The sequence below is a fragment of the Numida meleagris genome, chromosome 32 (genome assembly GCF_002078875.1).
Source record: "Numida meleagris isolate 19003 breed g44 Domestic line chromosome 32, NumMel1.0, whole genome shotgun sequence".
Lineage (NCBI taxonomy): Eukaryota > Metazoa > Chordata > Aves > Galliformes > Numididae > Numida > Numida meleagris.
In genome coordinates, this window is record NC_034437.1 from 752,174 (window position 1) to 765,616 (window position 13,443).

At 58.0% G+C, this 13,443-nt stretch overlaps 2 protein-coding genes across 2 annotated transcripts; both read left to right on the forward strand.

Moving 5' to 3' along the window:
• PA2G4 (proliferation-associated 2G4) lies at nt 1,236–10,138 on the forward strand (the record flags this gene model as incomplete). Its single annotated transcript, XM_021379255.1, is given in 12 exon segments — nt 1,236–1,364; nt 1,933–2,038; nt 2,267–2,336; nt 2,558–2,650; nt 3,334–3,397; nt 4,825–4,903; nt 5,998–6,076; nt 6,354–6,487; nt 7,059–7,153; nt 7,577–7,704; nt 8,238–8,291; nt 8,592–10,138. Coding segments are annotated over 12 exon segments (1,097 nt in total), but the record flags the coding sequence as incomplete, so codon positions are not given.
• ZC3H10 (zinc finger CCCH-type containing 10) lies at nt 10,318–13,437 on the forward strand. Its single transcript, XM_021379254.1, has 4 exons — nt 10,318–10,488; nt 10,824–10,846; nt 10,959–11,566; nt 11,993–13,437. The coding sequence occupies exons 3-4, from the start codon at nt 11,385–11,387 to the stop codon at nt 13,191–13,193; spliced, it is 1,383 nt and encodes a 460-aa protein (XP_021234929.1). The 5' UTR covers nt 10,318–10,488; nt 10,824–10,846; nt 10,959–11,384; the 3' UTR covers nt 13,194–13,437.

Below are 13,443 nucleotides of genomic sequence, written 5' to 3' on the forward strand. Positions count from 1 at the left end.
TCCACCGTCTCTTTGCTTCCCCAGCGGAGGTGACAGCCGCTCCCGCGGGCTCTGCACTGCCCCGGCCCCCCCCGCCCCGGTGCTGCCCAGCCCGTGGGGACGTGGGATCTCACTCGGGAAGAGCCGGGGTGGTGGGGGGGGGAGGTCTTGCCCCATGGGGGACGGCGGCATTCCCCTGCTCGGAGCACAGCCCCTGGGCTGGACGGGGTCTGTGTGCTGTTGCTGCTGTCCTGAGCGCACCCGGAGGAGCAGCAGAGAGTTTCCCGGAGTGCGACGGAGCGGTGCCTTAGGAGCAGCTCCAAGGGGTTTCCCACTCGGTGCTGCTGCTGCTGCTTGGCTTCGTGCTGCTGCCCTGACAAAGGCTGGCTCTCCATCTCTGCCCTTCCGTGGGGCTTTAATGCTTCCCGTTCTCGCCTCTCTGTGCCCCGCCGTCTGCTAAAGGTCTTCTTTATAAGAGCCTTACTTCTTATTTATATTCCTCACAAACGTTTGGGAGCCGTGGAAAGATTACCAAAATGATGTGAAATGTCGCTGCGGTGCTAGGACAGCCAAGGGCTCACGGTCCTTCCCCTCACCCCCCTCCAATTCTACAGAGCACGAGGCACGCTGACACCCACCCTGGAACCCAAACGCTAATTCTAAGTGCTAGAATACGCCCCAGTGCGAGTGCAGGCAACGTGTTGGAACTGGGCAGCCAAACTTCGCAGAGCTCCAGCGAGCAGCGTGGCCGTGTCCCTGACTTCCCAGTGCCCCAGGCTTTGTGCCTCGCCTCGTCCACGCGCAGCACATGCGCTGCCGTACACACACGGTCCTGCAGAGTAAGGGCGTAACGCGGCGGGCGGTTTCCTCCTGCCCCTGCTCTTTGATGTGCTGCGCGTCTCCCAGGCAGCTTTCAAACCTGTTCCTGTAGCTCTGAGTGCTGGGGAAGGAATGTGGGAGAGCAGTGTTTCTGCTCGGCTCCTTTGTGTGCCAGCCCTCCGTGCGCGTTGGCAGGTGTGTGTGTGGCTGCGGCGCTTCAGCTGCGCGCATCCCAACATCTGTTTGCTCGTGCCTCGGGTTCTCCAAAAGCAATGTGTATTTATAAAGTATTAAAGTGGGTTGTCTGAGCGTCCGCAGCCCTCTCGGTGCCAAGCTGAGCCCGGAGGGGTTCCCTCTGTTAGAAGCAGGCCGGTCTCGTGGTGCTGTGTGATGAGCTGGCTTGACGTGTGCTCCGTGTCTGGCGCTTCTCTCCTCAGGGGTCCTGCGTGCCGTGGTGGAAGAGGCGAACTCGGGAGCGTCGGTTCTGTGCTTGTGCGAGAAGGGAGACGCCATGATCATGGAGGAGACCGGCAAGATTTTCAAGAAGGAAAAAGAAATGAAAAAAGGTGAGGCCTGCGCGCCGCCGTGGGTCGTCGGGGTTGTCCTGCTGGCGTGAGTGGGCAGCAGTGCAGAAAGAGCTACTCGCTGCTAATTATGGTAGGAAGTAGTAGTTTGCTTTTCCAGAAAGCCAGCCTTAACCCAGCTCATCCTGTTTGTCCTGCTCGGAAGCATCACCAGTGAGCTGGCGCTTCCCTGTTCAACGCTCCACTCACTGAAATAAGAGTTACTTCAGACAACGACATCCTCCCTTCGGGCAGGCCAGCCCCGTGCTTAGCAGTCGGCCTGTAGTTGCCATGGAAATTGTGTGACACTTGAATGTGCCACTGGTTTGCGTTCTGGAGACTCGGGGTCCCTTTTGCACGCGCCTTGCTGCCAAGGATCAATTTTGTTGCTGGCTGCTGGGGCAGGAGCACGCCACGCGCTGCGTTCCTCGTGCTTTTTCACCAGGGGATTATTCAGTGGGGCATCTTACCCTGCTTTAAAAAGCTCAAGCTCGGTGACAATCCACACTGGCCGAGCTGCTGTGTGTGAGGCTGCCGGACTTCACGGACTGTTTCTCTTTTTCCTTTACAGGTATTGCCTTCCCAACGAGTATATCAGTAAATAACTGTGTCTGTCACTTCTCCCCCTTGAAGAGTGACCAAGACTACATCCTCAAAGATGGAGACTTGGTCAAAATGTAAGCGTCTTGGTTACGTTTCTCGTGAGCTTGCTGTTGGCATCCAGGCTTTGCGTTGTAGTCCTGTTTGCTGTGTTAAGTCCTTCCTCGACGCAGCTAATTACAGAATCTAATTGCTAGTCGAGTCAAGCTTTTGAAACATGCCTGCGTCTTCGAATGCTTCAAGAAGTCGCACCGGTCTCCCGAGCCATTCGGCCCCACCTGTAATTCACTCTCTTTGTGTTGCAGTGACTTGGGAGTCCACGTTGATGGCTTCATAGCGAATGTAGCACACAGTTTTGTCATAGATGCCTCAAAGGTAGGTTTTCAGCGGGGAGGTGCTTTTTTAACAGGGGAGGGACTTGTGATGGAGCTGTGAAGTCAGGAGTGCTCCTACCTCTGATCTAGATCCCCCGCTCTAGCTGGATTTCCCCTCTAGAGCTGGAGGATCTCCATCTCTAGGCAGTCAGAACGGCGGTCTGGCTAATAAGAGGGGAAAGGACTTACTCCCTACGAGCCTTTGTTTTTCTCTTCTTTCAGGAAAACCCCGTGTCAGGCCGTAAAGCTGATGTCATCAAGGCAGCTCATCTCTGCGCTGAAGCTGCTCTGCGCTTGGTAAAGCCTGGAAACCAGGTGAGGGAGTGGTGCGTGCCAGCGTGCCTCGGTGCGGGCCGAGCCCCGCGGAGACGGGCTGTGCCACGTGGTCGCTCTGTGCATAAAAATAAAGGCCCGTGACCTCGCCTGGGAAGAATGGCCCATCTATGTGGGGAATCTGAAGGCAGCTGTCTGCAGACAGCTGAGCGCTCCTGGGGGAGCACCGGGCCCTGGGGCGGGTGGCAGCAGCTCTGTATCGTGCAGGACCCGAGCGCCTGCGGCCTCGCAGAGCAGTCGTGCTCTCTGGGGGCAGCTGGGCCCGCAGCCGAGCCGTTGTGCCGCTCTCACCGACGTCTCCCACTCTCAGCTTCTCCCTCGCCCGGTGCTCAGACGCCTCAGCAGCCGTAGGCGTTCTCCTTCAGCTCCGTGTTACTATTCCAGACACGCTCGCGTTGCTCTTCGTTCCCCGTGTTGCCTCCTGAAGGAACGGCTTGCGGGAAGGCGCCGGGCGCAGTGCAGGAGGCTGAGCTGACCTCGTGTTCCGCGTTATTTTTGTTGATAGGGGATTAAAAATGGAAGCCTGCCGCCGTTCCTCCTTTTTTTGGAGGTGTGAGGGCACCGCTTGGTTTTTATCAGCCAACGCTGTCAGGTGAAAATGAACGGTCGCGCTTCTGGCTTGAGTTCTTAAACCCTTAATGTGTTTACATGTGTTCTTCATCCAGAATACACAAGTGACAGACGCGTGGAACAAAATAGCCCACTCGTTTCACTGCACGCCCATTGAAGGTAAGGGCTGGGGAGCAGCTGATGGCAGAGCTGGTGATGTTTTAATTACACACTCAGTCCTGAGCTGCCCTGTTCAGATTCTGGGGAGCATTTCCTAGGTCCTAGGACCTAGGTCCTAGCCGTGCCATCTCGAAACGCGGCGGCCTTCGCTTCAAAATCCTTTCAAAACCATAGATTCCTCTGTATTATGATGATTTTTTATGTAGAAACAGTAGACGTGGGCTTCCAGGGCTGGCTGGTGGTGTCCTGGTTTCTGGACTTCCCGTTGACTGGGGGCCGATCTCTTGGCCCTTTGCTTCAGCCTTGACCACTTGCAATTAACCCCCCCCCCCTATGAATACATACAAGAGCTTGTTTGTAATGCAGGAGCCATCACAAAAGATGCCCATAGATGTGCAGGGTATGTAATTTCCTCCCTCACAACTAGAAACCGATCCATGTTTTCTTCACAGCGTTGATAACGGGCGGGTAGGGAGGCCCTGGGACAGCTGCTTGTAGAACTGAGAATGCTGAGCTCTCCTAATCAGTGACATCACTGATTAGCCACAATGAGATGGGTCCGCTATTAGTTAAATTTCCTGAAGTGCTGCGAAGCTGGCTCGCTGTCTTTGCTCGCCTTGGCCCAGTCCTGGAACGTCAGCTCCCTGCTCCTTGCGTGGGATGGCTCTGTGGGTCTCCTCAGTGCTTTGCTCCTTTCTCTGTGAAGAAGCATGGCACGAGCTGCAGTGAGGAGGCGGCTGCTCGCGCTGTCAAGGGAGTTTGAGCAGCCACTGTTTTGGAAACAGCCAAGTGTTGTAATTATCGAGGCAGTGGCAGCAGCGTCAGGGCCCAGCTGATGGAAACAAATGGAGCTGCTGGCGCTGGGCTCACGCCGTCCTTCCCGAATGGGGACGTGTGTCTCTGTGCAGGGCTGGGGCCTGGGACACGAGCTAGGCTTCAGCTTGGAGGTAAACCATAGGGCAGAAAGGAAAAGTGACTTCAGCCCCACAAAATGCGCTTCGAGCCCTGTACAACCTAGACACTGGTGAGAGGACATGAAGCTTCCATTAATTTGACGCTTAAAAACACCCAAGAGTGCAACATATGTGCTTGCAGGTTCACCTCCAATCCGTGCCAAGCTGCTTTATTAAGCAGCAGCAGCAGTGCTGGGGAGGACTCTGCTGCAGGCTGTGCTCCTTCCTGCCTGCTTGCAGCTTCTCCTGCCGAGGAGAGGAAGCATCCCTGAAGTCAGGGATGGCTTTGGGGAGCTGCGTGTCCCTGTCTGCAACAGGGTGAAGCTAAGGAAGCGCTGACACCCAAGACAGTTTGCTCAACAGTTGGCCCCCAGCTGAAGGCTGCAGCCCTGAGCGCTGGAGTGTTAATGATGCAAGCCCCCGTGTAGCTGGTTTGCAGCTCTGAGGTGTTAATGGATTCTTTTATCGTGGCAGGGATGCTGTCGCACCAGCTGAAGCAGCACGTGATCGATGGAGAGAAAACAATCATCCAGAACCCTACAGACCAGCAAAAGTGAGCATCACCTCTGGAGCTGCTGCTTTCTGCAGTGTGTGGGAGGGGTGGGGCTAGGTCTGGGATTCTGATCCTGTTTCTCGCTTTCTTGGCTGTGGTATCAAGTGGGGGTGGAGCAGGTATGTTTGCACCTTGTGGCTGAGTGCCACCGTGGCGGAATTTCACCGGGGATGACCGCTCCCTTTGCAGCCTCTTGCCTGAAGTGTGACCCAGAGTGGGTTCGTTACCCTCGTACTTTGGCTGTGTGAACACCAGGAGTGGCTCTGTGCTTGGGGTTTGTTCTGAGAAAGAAAGACTGAAAGGCAGTGACACAGGACTCCTCGCTGGCACCTGCAGGTGTTCTTGGTTTCTGTCCAGTTTCTCGAAGGAGTCTCCATCAGTAAATTACAGCCCGTGGCCCTGGGGGCTGCCAGCAAAATAACCAAGCATTGCTTGCTGTAGCACTGGATGCTCATTCACCAGGAGGCGTGCCAAGGCCTGCTGTTGTCTCGCAGAAGCTGCCAGGAGCCCACTGGAGGGTGATCACTGTCAGTAGGATCTCAGGCTGGTTCTGAACTAATGAGCAGCAGGACGTGTCACTCTGTTCTGTTCCAGCATCTTCTCTCCCTCAGAGATGCAGTCAAGGCAGGATCTCGAGCTGGGTATTAAGAGCTCAGTGGTTTAAATCCAGAGCTTGGCTTGCAAGGTCTCAGGTGTAGAGATGAGCCAGATGTGGTGGGCCCTTAGTCTGCCTAGGACGTGACCACAAGTTCACAGAGCTGGTGCTGAGTGTGTCAGAGACTTCCCCCCATTCACTGGGGGTGGAGCGACTTGTCATGGGCAGGAACAGCACTGGTTTGTCCTTGTTTTTCTCTGCCAGCTTGTCACTGACCAGCTCTAGTGCCCTACATGTAAATCTTCAACTTCTGTGCCAGCTTTTGCTCCTCTGCTCAGGGCCCTGGTCGCTTTGTAGCACCCTAGCACTGCTTTGTGCTCGTACACCCTCCCTGGCTAAGCTCAGCGTGGGCTTGTTTGAGGAGTTGTGACTGTGTAGCCACAGAGGTTTTGTCTTCTCTCTTTACCATGCTTTGACTCACCAAACCTCTTCCTTCCAGGAAGGACCACGAAAAAGCAGAATTTGAGGTTCACGAAGTTTATGCTGTTGATGTTCTGGTCAGCAGTGGAGAGGGAAAGGTGAGTCCTGACTCGCTGCTCCTCTGTGCATGGTTAAAGCAGCGTGTTTCCAAACAGTCATCACCAAAGGGTGGTGCTCATGGCTGGATCCTTCTATGTGCCAGTCCCACCAGGGAATCCCTGTCTTTTTGGGGATAGATTTTTCCATCAGAGTTCAGGTGTGCTTTTACAGTGTCAGAACAGGGACAGCGCTCGTCAGATATAACTGCCCTGACCGTTGGTTGATGGAAGTGCTGCTCTGCTCCTTTCCTGCTCTCACCTCCGTTTGCATTTTCAGGCAAAGGATGCCGGGCAGAGAACTACAATTTACAAAAGGGACCCCTCCAAACAGTACGGCTTGAAGATGAAAACCTCCCGTGCCTTTTTCAGCGAGGTGGAGAGGCGCTTTGATACTATGCCATTTACTCTCAGGTATTTGCTTTTATTCGTGACCTCCTCGTGTGTTCAGAGCTGGATGCTTTGCCTGAGCTTACAGACCACGCTGACAGCAGAAGCGATTTGATTGATTATCTGCCACAGAGGTGGAGGCAGCCTCGCTGCTTTGTGTTGCAGCTTGCTGTATTTGAGCCTAGCAGTGGGTGGAGGAAGGAAGTTACAGGCTTAAGCTGGAATCCCAGGCACAGTTTGAGGACTGGAGAATCTCCTGTGCCTTGTGTGGCAGGTGAGGAGCCTGGAGTTGTGGTTAAAATAAAATACTATCGGGTTGCAGCATGAAGAGAGGAGGCAGATCCAATCAATTTCTGTAAGCCACGCTCTCCAAAAATAAGGAAACATTCTCTTGACAGGCTCTTTCCATCCTTAAATCCACTTGTCTTCTCCGCTCTCTGAAGGCAATAGTTGATCCAGCAGTTCCCTGCTCTGACAGCAGCACTGCTGGGTAAGAGGGACGTGAAGCGAGCAAAGTCTCCAGCTTGACCCCGGGGGCGGTTCTGAAGCCTGTGGGGTGGAATCTGCCTCAGCTGTGGCTCCCTTTCCTCTGCAGGGCATTTGAAGATGAGAAGAAGGCCAGGATGGGGGTGGTGGAATGCGCCAAACATGAGCTGCTCCAGCCTTTCAACGTCCTCTACGAAAAGGAAGGTGAGCGCTGCTGAGGGGAGGGCTGGGAGCTGGATGTGGACGGGTGCTCAGCAGGCAGCTGGCGCTCACTTCCCGAGCCTCGTGCTGACCGCTGCTGTTTTGAATGCCAGAGAGATGCTTTGAAGGCCCTGGCATCCATCCTCCAGGAAGCTCACTACCTGTTGGCTTCTGGGTCTCGTTTCGGAATCGTTCCAGTGATTAAGTTGAAATTTCTCACAGAGTAATTCCCTGGACAGGAGAGGCTGATGGTTGAAGGCCTCTGGTTTGTTTGCCAAGGAGTTCCCACAAGGTGGTTTGCAGCAGTGACAGCGTGGAAATGGCACAGGAGTTGGAATAGCTCCTGGCTGGGGACATCCACCCAGGCACCCGGCGGAGCAGATGCACGGGGGCTGTGGTGCAGTAACGCCTGTTTCTGCTTTGCAGGAGAGTTTGTTGCACAGTTCAAATTCACAGTGCTTTTAATGCCTAATGGCCCTATGAGGATAACCAGCGGCCCCTTCGAACCTGAGCTCTACAAATCGGAGTTCGAGGTGCAAGATGGAGAGCTGAAGGTTGGTTTAAAAAAAAAAATAAATACATAGAAATAGGGGTAGCACATCACATGGGTTACCCTTTGTTCGTACCGCGTGGGATGAAGGGGGGGAAAATCCAGAAGATTGCTCTGAGGCACGAGCTTAAAAAGCAAAAGCTCAGCCCTTACAGCCGAGTTTCCTGCACGTCCAAGGACGGCAGTAGGTCATGGTGCAAGTCAGTGGCTCATTGTAATCCTGCAGCACCAAGAATGTACTTTAGACCAGGCTGGGCTCCTGTTTCCTGCATCAAACACAAGCTTCTGCTTGTGGTAGCAGTACCCAGCCCTTTCTTACGAGTCACTGAGAAGCCTGGACAGCTGGCCTCAAGGCCTCGTGCCTCAGCGGAGCACGAGGCTGTGGCATTCCCCATCTGTCACTATGCCCGTTAAGATTTACCACCATTCCTTGGGTGGCTGGCAATGCTCGTTCTGCTTTAAAGGCATTTCCCTTTTATCTTCTGTCAGAAAAAGAATACGGCTTTCTAGCTTCTTATGTTCCCTTCCTGTCTCCAGGCCCTTCTACAAAGTTCTGCAAGCCGGAAGACCCAGAAAAAGAAGAAAAAGAAGGTAACTGAGTCACATTTTAGGAGGATTCATGGCACGTCTCTTGCCATCAGCAGTGCCCGGGCTTTACCCAGTTCCTGCATGGTTGTGTTTTGGGCTCGCCTCAATGCAGCACTTAAAAAAAAACGTGCTGGTATGCCCAAGGTGTGGGGAGCAGCAGTCCTGCGGGAAGAAATGTCCTTTTTCCTCCCCAAAAGGTTCCTCGGGTGGGCTCCGTGGTGGCCACGCACGGTCTGTCTGCCCCTCACCGGTGTCCCCGAGCGGGTCCCCGTCCTGAGCGCGGCCGTGCCTTTGTTTCCACAGGCCTCCAAGAATGCAGAGAATGCCACCACGGGAGAGACGGCGGAAGAGAACGAGGCCGGGGACTGAGTGGCACCCGCTCCCTCTGTGTAGCACCCGGTTCTCACACACACACACACACACACACACTCTCACCCCTTCCCTCCCTCCTCCCCCCCCCCAAAAAAAAACCCACCAGAAACAAAATCTAGCACTGTTTGTCTCTTACAACCAAACGGCAAACAGTCTGGACGTCCCAGCGACTACAACCAGCTCCTATTGATTTTGCCAATGATGAGGGAGGATTCTCTCTGCCACTTCAGACTACTTAAAAAAAAAAAAAAAAAGAAAGCAGAAAAATAAAATCAGGAGTAAAAGCTAGTCTATATCCACTCTTTCTAACCTTTTATACTACTCCTACTTGTTAAAAGAGGTGAACAACTCAGCCATTCCCAGTGAGAGAGGGAGCCGTAGAGAGCTGGCTGCTTTCTTCTTCCTCTTCTTTTTGTTTTTAATTTCTCCCTTTACAGATTTTCTTGGGGAAAAAGTTTAAAAAAAAAAAAAAAAAAAGCTGATAATGCCCTCCAAAAAAGTGACCTGTGTTGAGTGACCTGGCAACGGTGTAAGGTGATGGGCCCGCAGCGCTACCAGCTCGTCCTGGCCGCGCGGGATCTCTGTCCGTTCCCTCAGGGCAGAGGATTTCTCACTCTTTTAGCCTCTAGATTGTACGTTTATAATTGGGGAAAAAAAAAAAACAAAAACAGCCAATTTGACGTCCCCGCTGAGACCGTAGACCGTCCCGTCTACTGCGCTCTGTCTCTGCCTTGGTTTACCTATAAACGCTCTATTTTTAATAGATCGCTGTGGTGAGCTTCTTTTTAAAACCCAATGCCCAACGCCGGAGGAAGCAGTCGGTGCCCAGCGCGGCGCGGAGGGGCAGGAGGAGGGCGGCTGCTCCGTGCCGTGACACCGGCCTCGCTTCTTCCCCACGGCCGCCGTCCGTGAGCTGTGACGACGTCCGCGCTCCGTGGGTCGCGGTGGGTGCAGGCCGGGGGCACAGCGAGCCTTTTTTAAGGGGAAAAAAAACCCACCAACAAACGTTGAGTTTCATGTCTTTGGAGGCACGAGGGCTTTTCTTTGCTGGTATCCGGCTGTTCGCCTGCGGCCAAGCTTTGGCTGAACGCTGAAGGTCCTCCAGGCATCGCTCCTCTGCGGGCAGCGCCCAAGTGCCGCAGCCTGAACACAACCACCACCGACATCAGTCCCGCAACGCAGCGCTTTTCTTCCGACCGTCCCCATCTCCGCTGTCCCCACCGCCCCCGGGGAACCCTTGGGCCTTTTTAAGCAATATTCTGTCCCCGCAGAGCTCGTCCTTCTCGCCCCCGCGGAATTTATAAAACCACTAAGACTTGCTGGAGGTTTATTTAATTTTCTATTTTTACGCAAACAATGTACCTCTTGATACGCGAAACAGAAAAAAAATCCACTTGTTTTAAGATTTTGAAAAGCGAAAGCTCCCGAGAAGAACTCTGTAACCGACTCTGTTTTCCAAATAAAGCTGACTCGTGGCATCTCTTTGCACGGAGACGTGGCTCTGCTGACTGGGGCTGGGGGGTTCGCTGCGCCCCGGGCCGGGAAGGGCAGCGCTGTGCAAAATGGCGGCCATGGCCCGGACTACAGCTCCCGGCATGCCCCGGGGAGGCGACTACGGCTCCCGGCATGCTCTGCGCGGCGGAGGGGCGGGGCTTCGGGCTCTGCCCTATAAATAGGCCGCGGCGGGCGGTAGTGTTTCTCTCGGCCGCTGCTGCCGCCATCTTGTTGGTCGCTGGTGGCCGCCGCCATCCGCCTCCATCCGCCGCCAGCGCCGCCGCCGCCGCACCGGGACTAAGCGCGGCGCGAGCGCGCCGCCATGAGGGCCAAGGTGAGCGGCGGGGGCGGCGCGGGGGGGGACCGATGGTGCCCGGTAACGAACCGCGTCCCTAGCAGCGACCGGGCCTGCAGAGGCCTACACGGGGCCGGGGCTGCGGGCGCTGAGGGAGCGGGGAGGTCCCTGTTGGGTCGTGGAACGGGAGCGGGGGTCTCTCGGTGCGCGGGGGGCACCGCGAGGGCCGCGGGGTGGGGCCGTGGTCACGGGGAAGGAGCTGAGGGCCGCGGGGATGGGCAGCGGTAATGGGCCGTGACACGGGGACCCGGGGGGGAAGGGGCTGGGAGCCGGGGGCCTGCACGCACTCACCCGCTGCTCTTCTTCCTCCGCAGTGGCGCAAGAAGCGAATGCGCAGGTATGTGTGAGCGCTCCCCGCGGGACCGGGGCTCGCGGCTGCAGCCGGTAACGGCGGCTGCTCCCCGGGCCGTCAGCGCGGTTCCGGGCTGTGACGCGGCTCTGTCCTTTAGGCTGAAGCGCAAGAGGAGGAAGATGCGACAGAGGTCCAAGTAGTGCTGCAACCGGACCGGGCCGGGCGTGGAGGAGCTGTCCCAGCGCCGCGGGGCCGTGGTGGAGGCCGGTCCCACCGCACCGGGTCGGCTCTGTACTGTGTAGCGTCGCCAATAAAGTTGGAGATGTGTTCGGAAGCGTTTGGTGCTTTGCTCGGGGCCGGGGCCCAGCGCGGTGCCCGCGGAGCGCCGGTTGGGAGGGAGCTGCCCTGGGATGAGCAGCGGGCTGGGGGAGGGAGGGCTCGGTTCGCGTCTCCGGGAGGTGGGGCGGCAACTACGGCGGCAGCGGACTCGTTCTGTGCCGGTACCGGCGGGCGCCCGTGGCCGTAGAGTAACGCTACGGGGACTGAGCCCCTTGGCGGGCCGCGACTGTGGCGGCGCACACTTATGACGTCACGGCACCGGAAGAAGCGCTCTAGTGGTGCGCGCGTCACGTTGGGAGGAAGCGCGCAGCTCCTTCCGGGGTACCCCGGAAGTAGCATAGAGCACTTCCTGCCCGGCGCAGAGCGGCGGCCGGAAGGGACCGCTCATTGTTGGCACTGGAGAACTCGCGAGGAGGCCGCGAGCGGGTGAGTGCGGGGCTACGCCGGGCGCGAGGGGCTGCGCGGGGCCGGGCCGAGCCGAGCTGAGCTGGGCTGCGCCGGGCTGGGGCCTCCCAGTCGGCCGCATCCGCTCCGCTCCGCCCCGCTCCAGGCTGGGCCCCACCGCAGGCCCCACCGCCGGGCCTTCCCCGGGCCTACGGACGGTTCCCATGGAGACCCCTCGGGGGCGGTGCTCTCCTTTCCCCTGCCCGCAGCGCTCGGGGCCCGGCCCGGCTCCCGCGGGGCTGTCTCGGGCTCTGTGGTGCCCCGCACCCCCGAGCTCCCCCTGCGGGCCCGGGCCGCCCCTTGCCCGCGGTCGCGCTCCTCGCTGTCTCCGCGTGGCCCCGAACCCGGCGCTGCTCTCGGCTGCCCGGGCCCGGCCCCTCACCCCGCCTGCCCTTCTTCCTTCCGTAGTGCGCCCGCGGCGGCGAAGATGCCCGACCGGGACGGCTACAGCAACAGCGGCGGCGATGAGGCGGGCGCCGACGCCGACGACATATGCCGCGATTTCCTGCGCAACGTCTGCAAGCGGGGCAAGCGCTGCCGCTTCCGGCACCCCGACATCAGCGAGGTGACCAACCTGGGCGTACGCAAGAACGAGTTCATCTTCTGCCACGACTTCCAGAACAAGGAGTGCGTGCGCCTCAACTGCCGCTTCATCCACGGCACCAAGGAGGACGAGGACTGCTACAAGAAGACGGGCGAGCTGCCCCCTCGCCTGCGGCAGAAGGTGGCGGCGGGGCTCGGCCTCTCGCCCGCCGACCTGCCCAACAGCAAGGAGGAGGTGCCCATCTGCAGGGACTTCTTGAAGGGCGACTGCCAGCGGGGCGCCAAGTGCAAGTTCCAGCACCTGCAGCGGGACTATGAGTACGAGACGCGGGGCATGGCCACTCGCGAGCCGGGCATGGTGGCCGCCGTGCGCCGCTATGACCCCTACGATGCCATATACGACAGCGACCGCTACGATGACCACGAGCCCCTGCTGAAGCGGCGGCGGGTGGACGGGCTGTCCTTCGAGACCTACGAGTACAGCTTCGCCAACCCACGGACAGTGGAGTACCGGCTGCTGGAGGAGGAGAACATCATGCTGCGGAAGCGCGTGGAGGACCTCAAGAAGCAGGTGAACAACTTGATGGCGACCAACGAGGTGCTGTTGGAGCAGAACGCCCAGTTCCGCAACCAGGCCAAGGTGATGACGCTGAGCTCCACCGCCACGGCCACCGAGCAGACTCTGGCCCCCACCGTGGGCACCGTCACCAATTACAACCACAGCATCGCGCAGACCCACACCACGCTCAGCAGCCAGGCCTTGCAGCCCCGGCCCGTCTCCCAGCAGGATTTAGTAGCGCCTGCCGGCGCCCAGGCAGCACCCCCGGCCAATGCCGCTCCCCCCATGAACCCCGAAATCACCCCGCTCTCGGCCGCCCTGGCACAGACCATTGCCCAGGGCATGGCTCCCCCGGTCTCCATGGCCCCGGTGGCCGTCTCGGTGGCTCCGGTGGCCGTGTCCATGGCGCAGCCGCTGGGAGGCATCACCATGAGCCACGCCACCACCCCGATGGTGACGTACCCCATCGCCTCGCAGAGCATGCGGATAACGGCCATGCCGCACTGACGGCCCCCCCGTGCCCCCACCTTCGCCCCCACCTTCGGGGGCTGAGCCATGCGGAACTGAGGAACCCTCGGGACCTTCGTATCCAGGCTGGGGCTGGAGGAAGGGGCATCTCCTCGCCCCCTGGCACAGAAAAACCTTGAGCCGTGTGGGGGTGTTTGTGTGGCAGTGGATTCAGGGATGAGGGATGAATGGTGCGGGGGTGCCTGCTGCCCCCACCCTCTCTGTAGCCCCTGGAATGGGACAGAGGGAT

What these genes read in the sequence shown, in the direction of transcription:
- ZC3H10 (XM_021379254.1), top strand. Translation starts at nt 11,385, where the DNA reads ATGACGTCACGGCACCGGAAGAAGCGCTCTAGTGGTGCGCGCGTCACG. An exon ending in CGCGAGGAGGCCGCGAGCGG is followed by an intron (nt 11,567 to 11,992) that starts GTGAGTGCGGGG and finishes TTCCTTCCGTAG; the next exon opens with TGCGCCCGCGGCGGCGAAGA.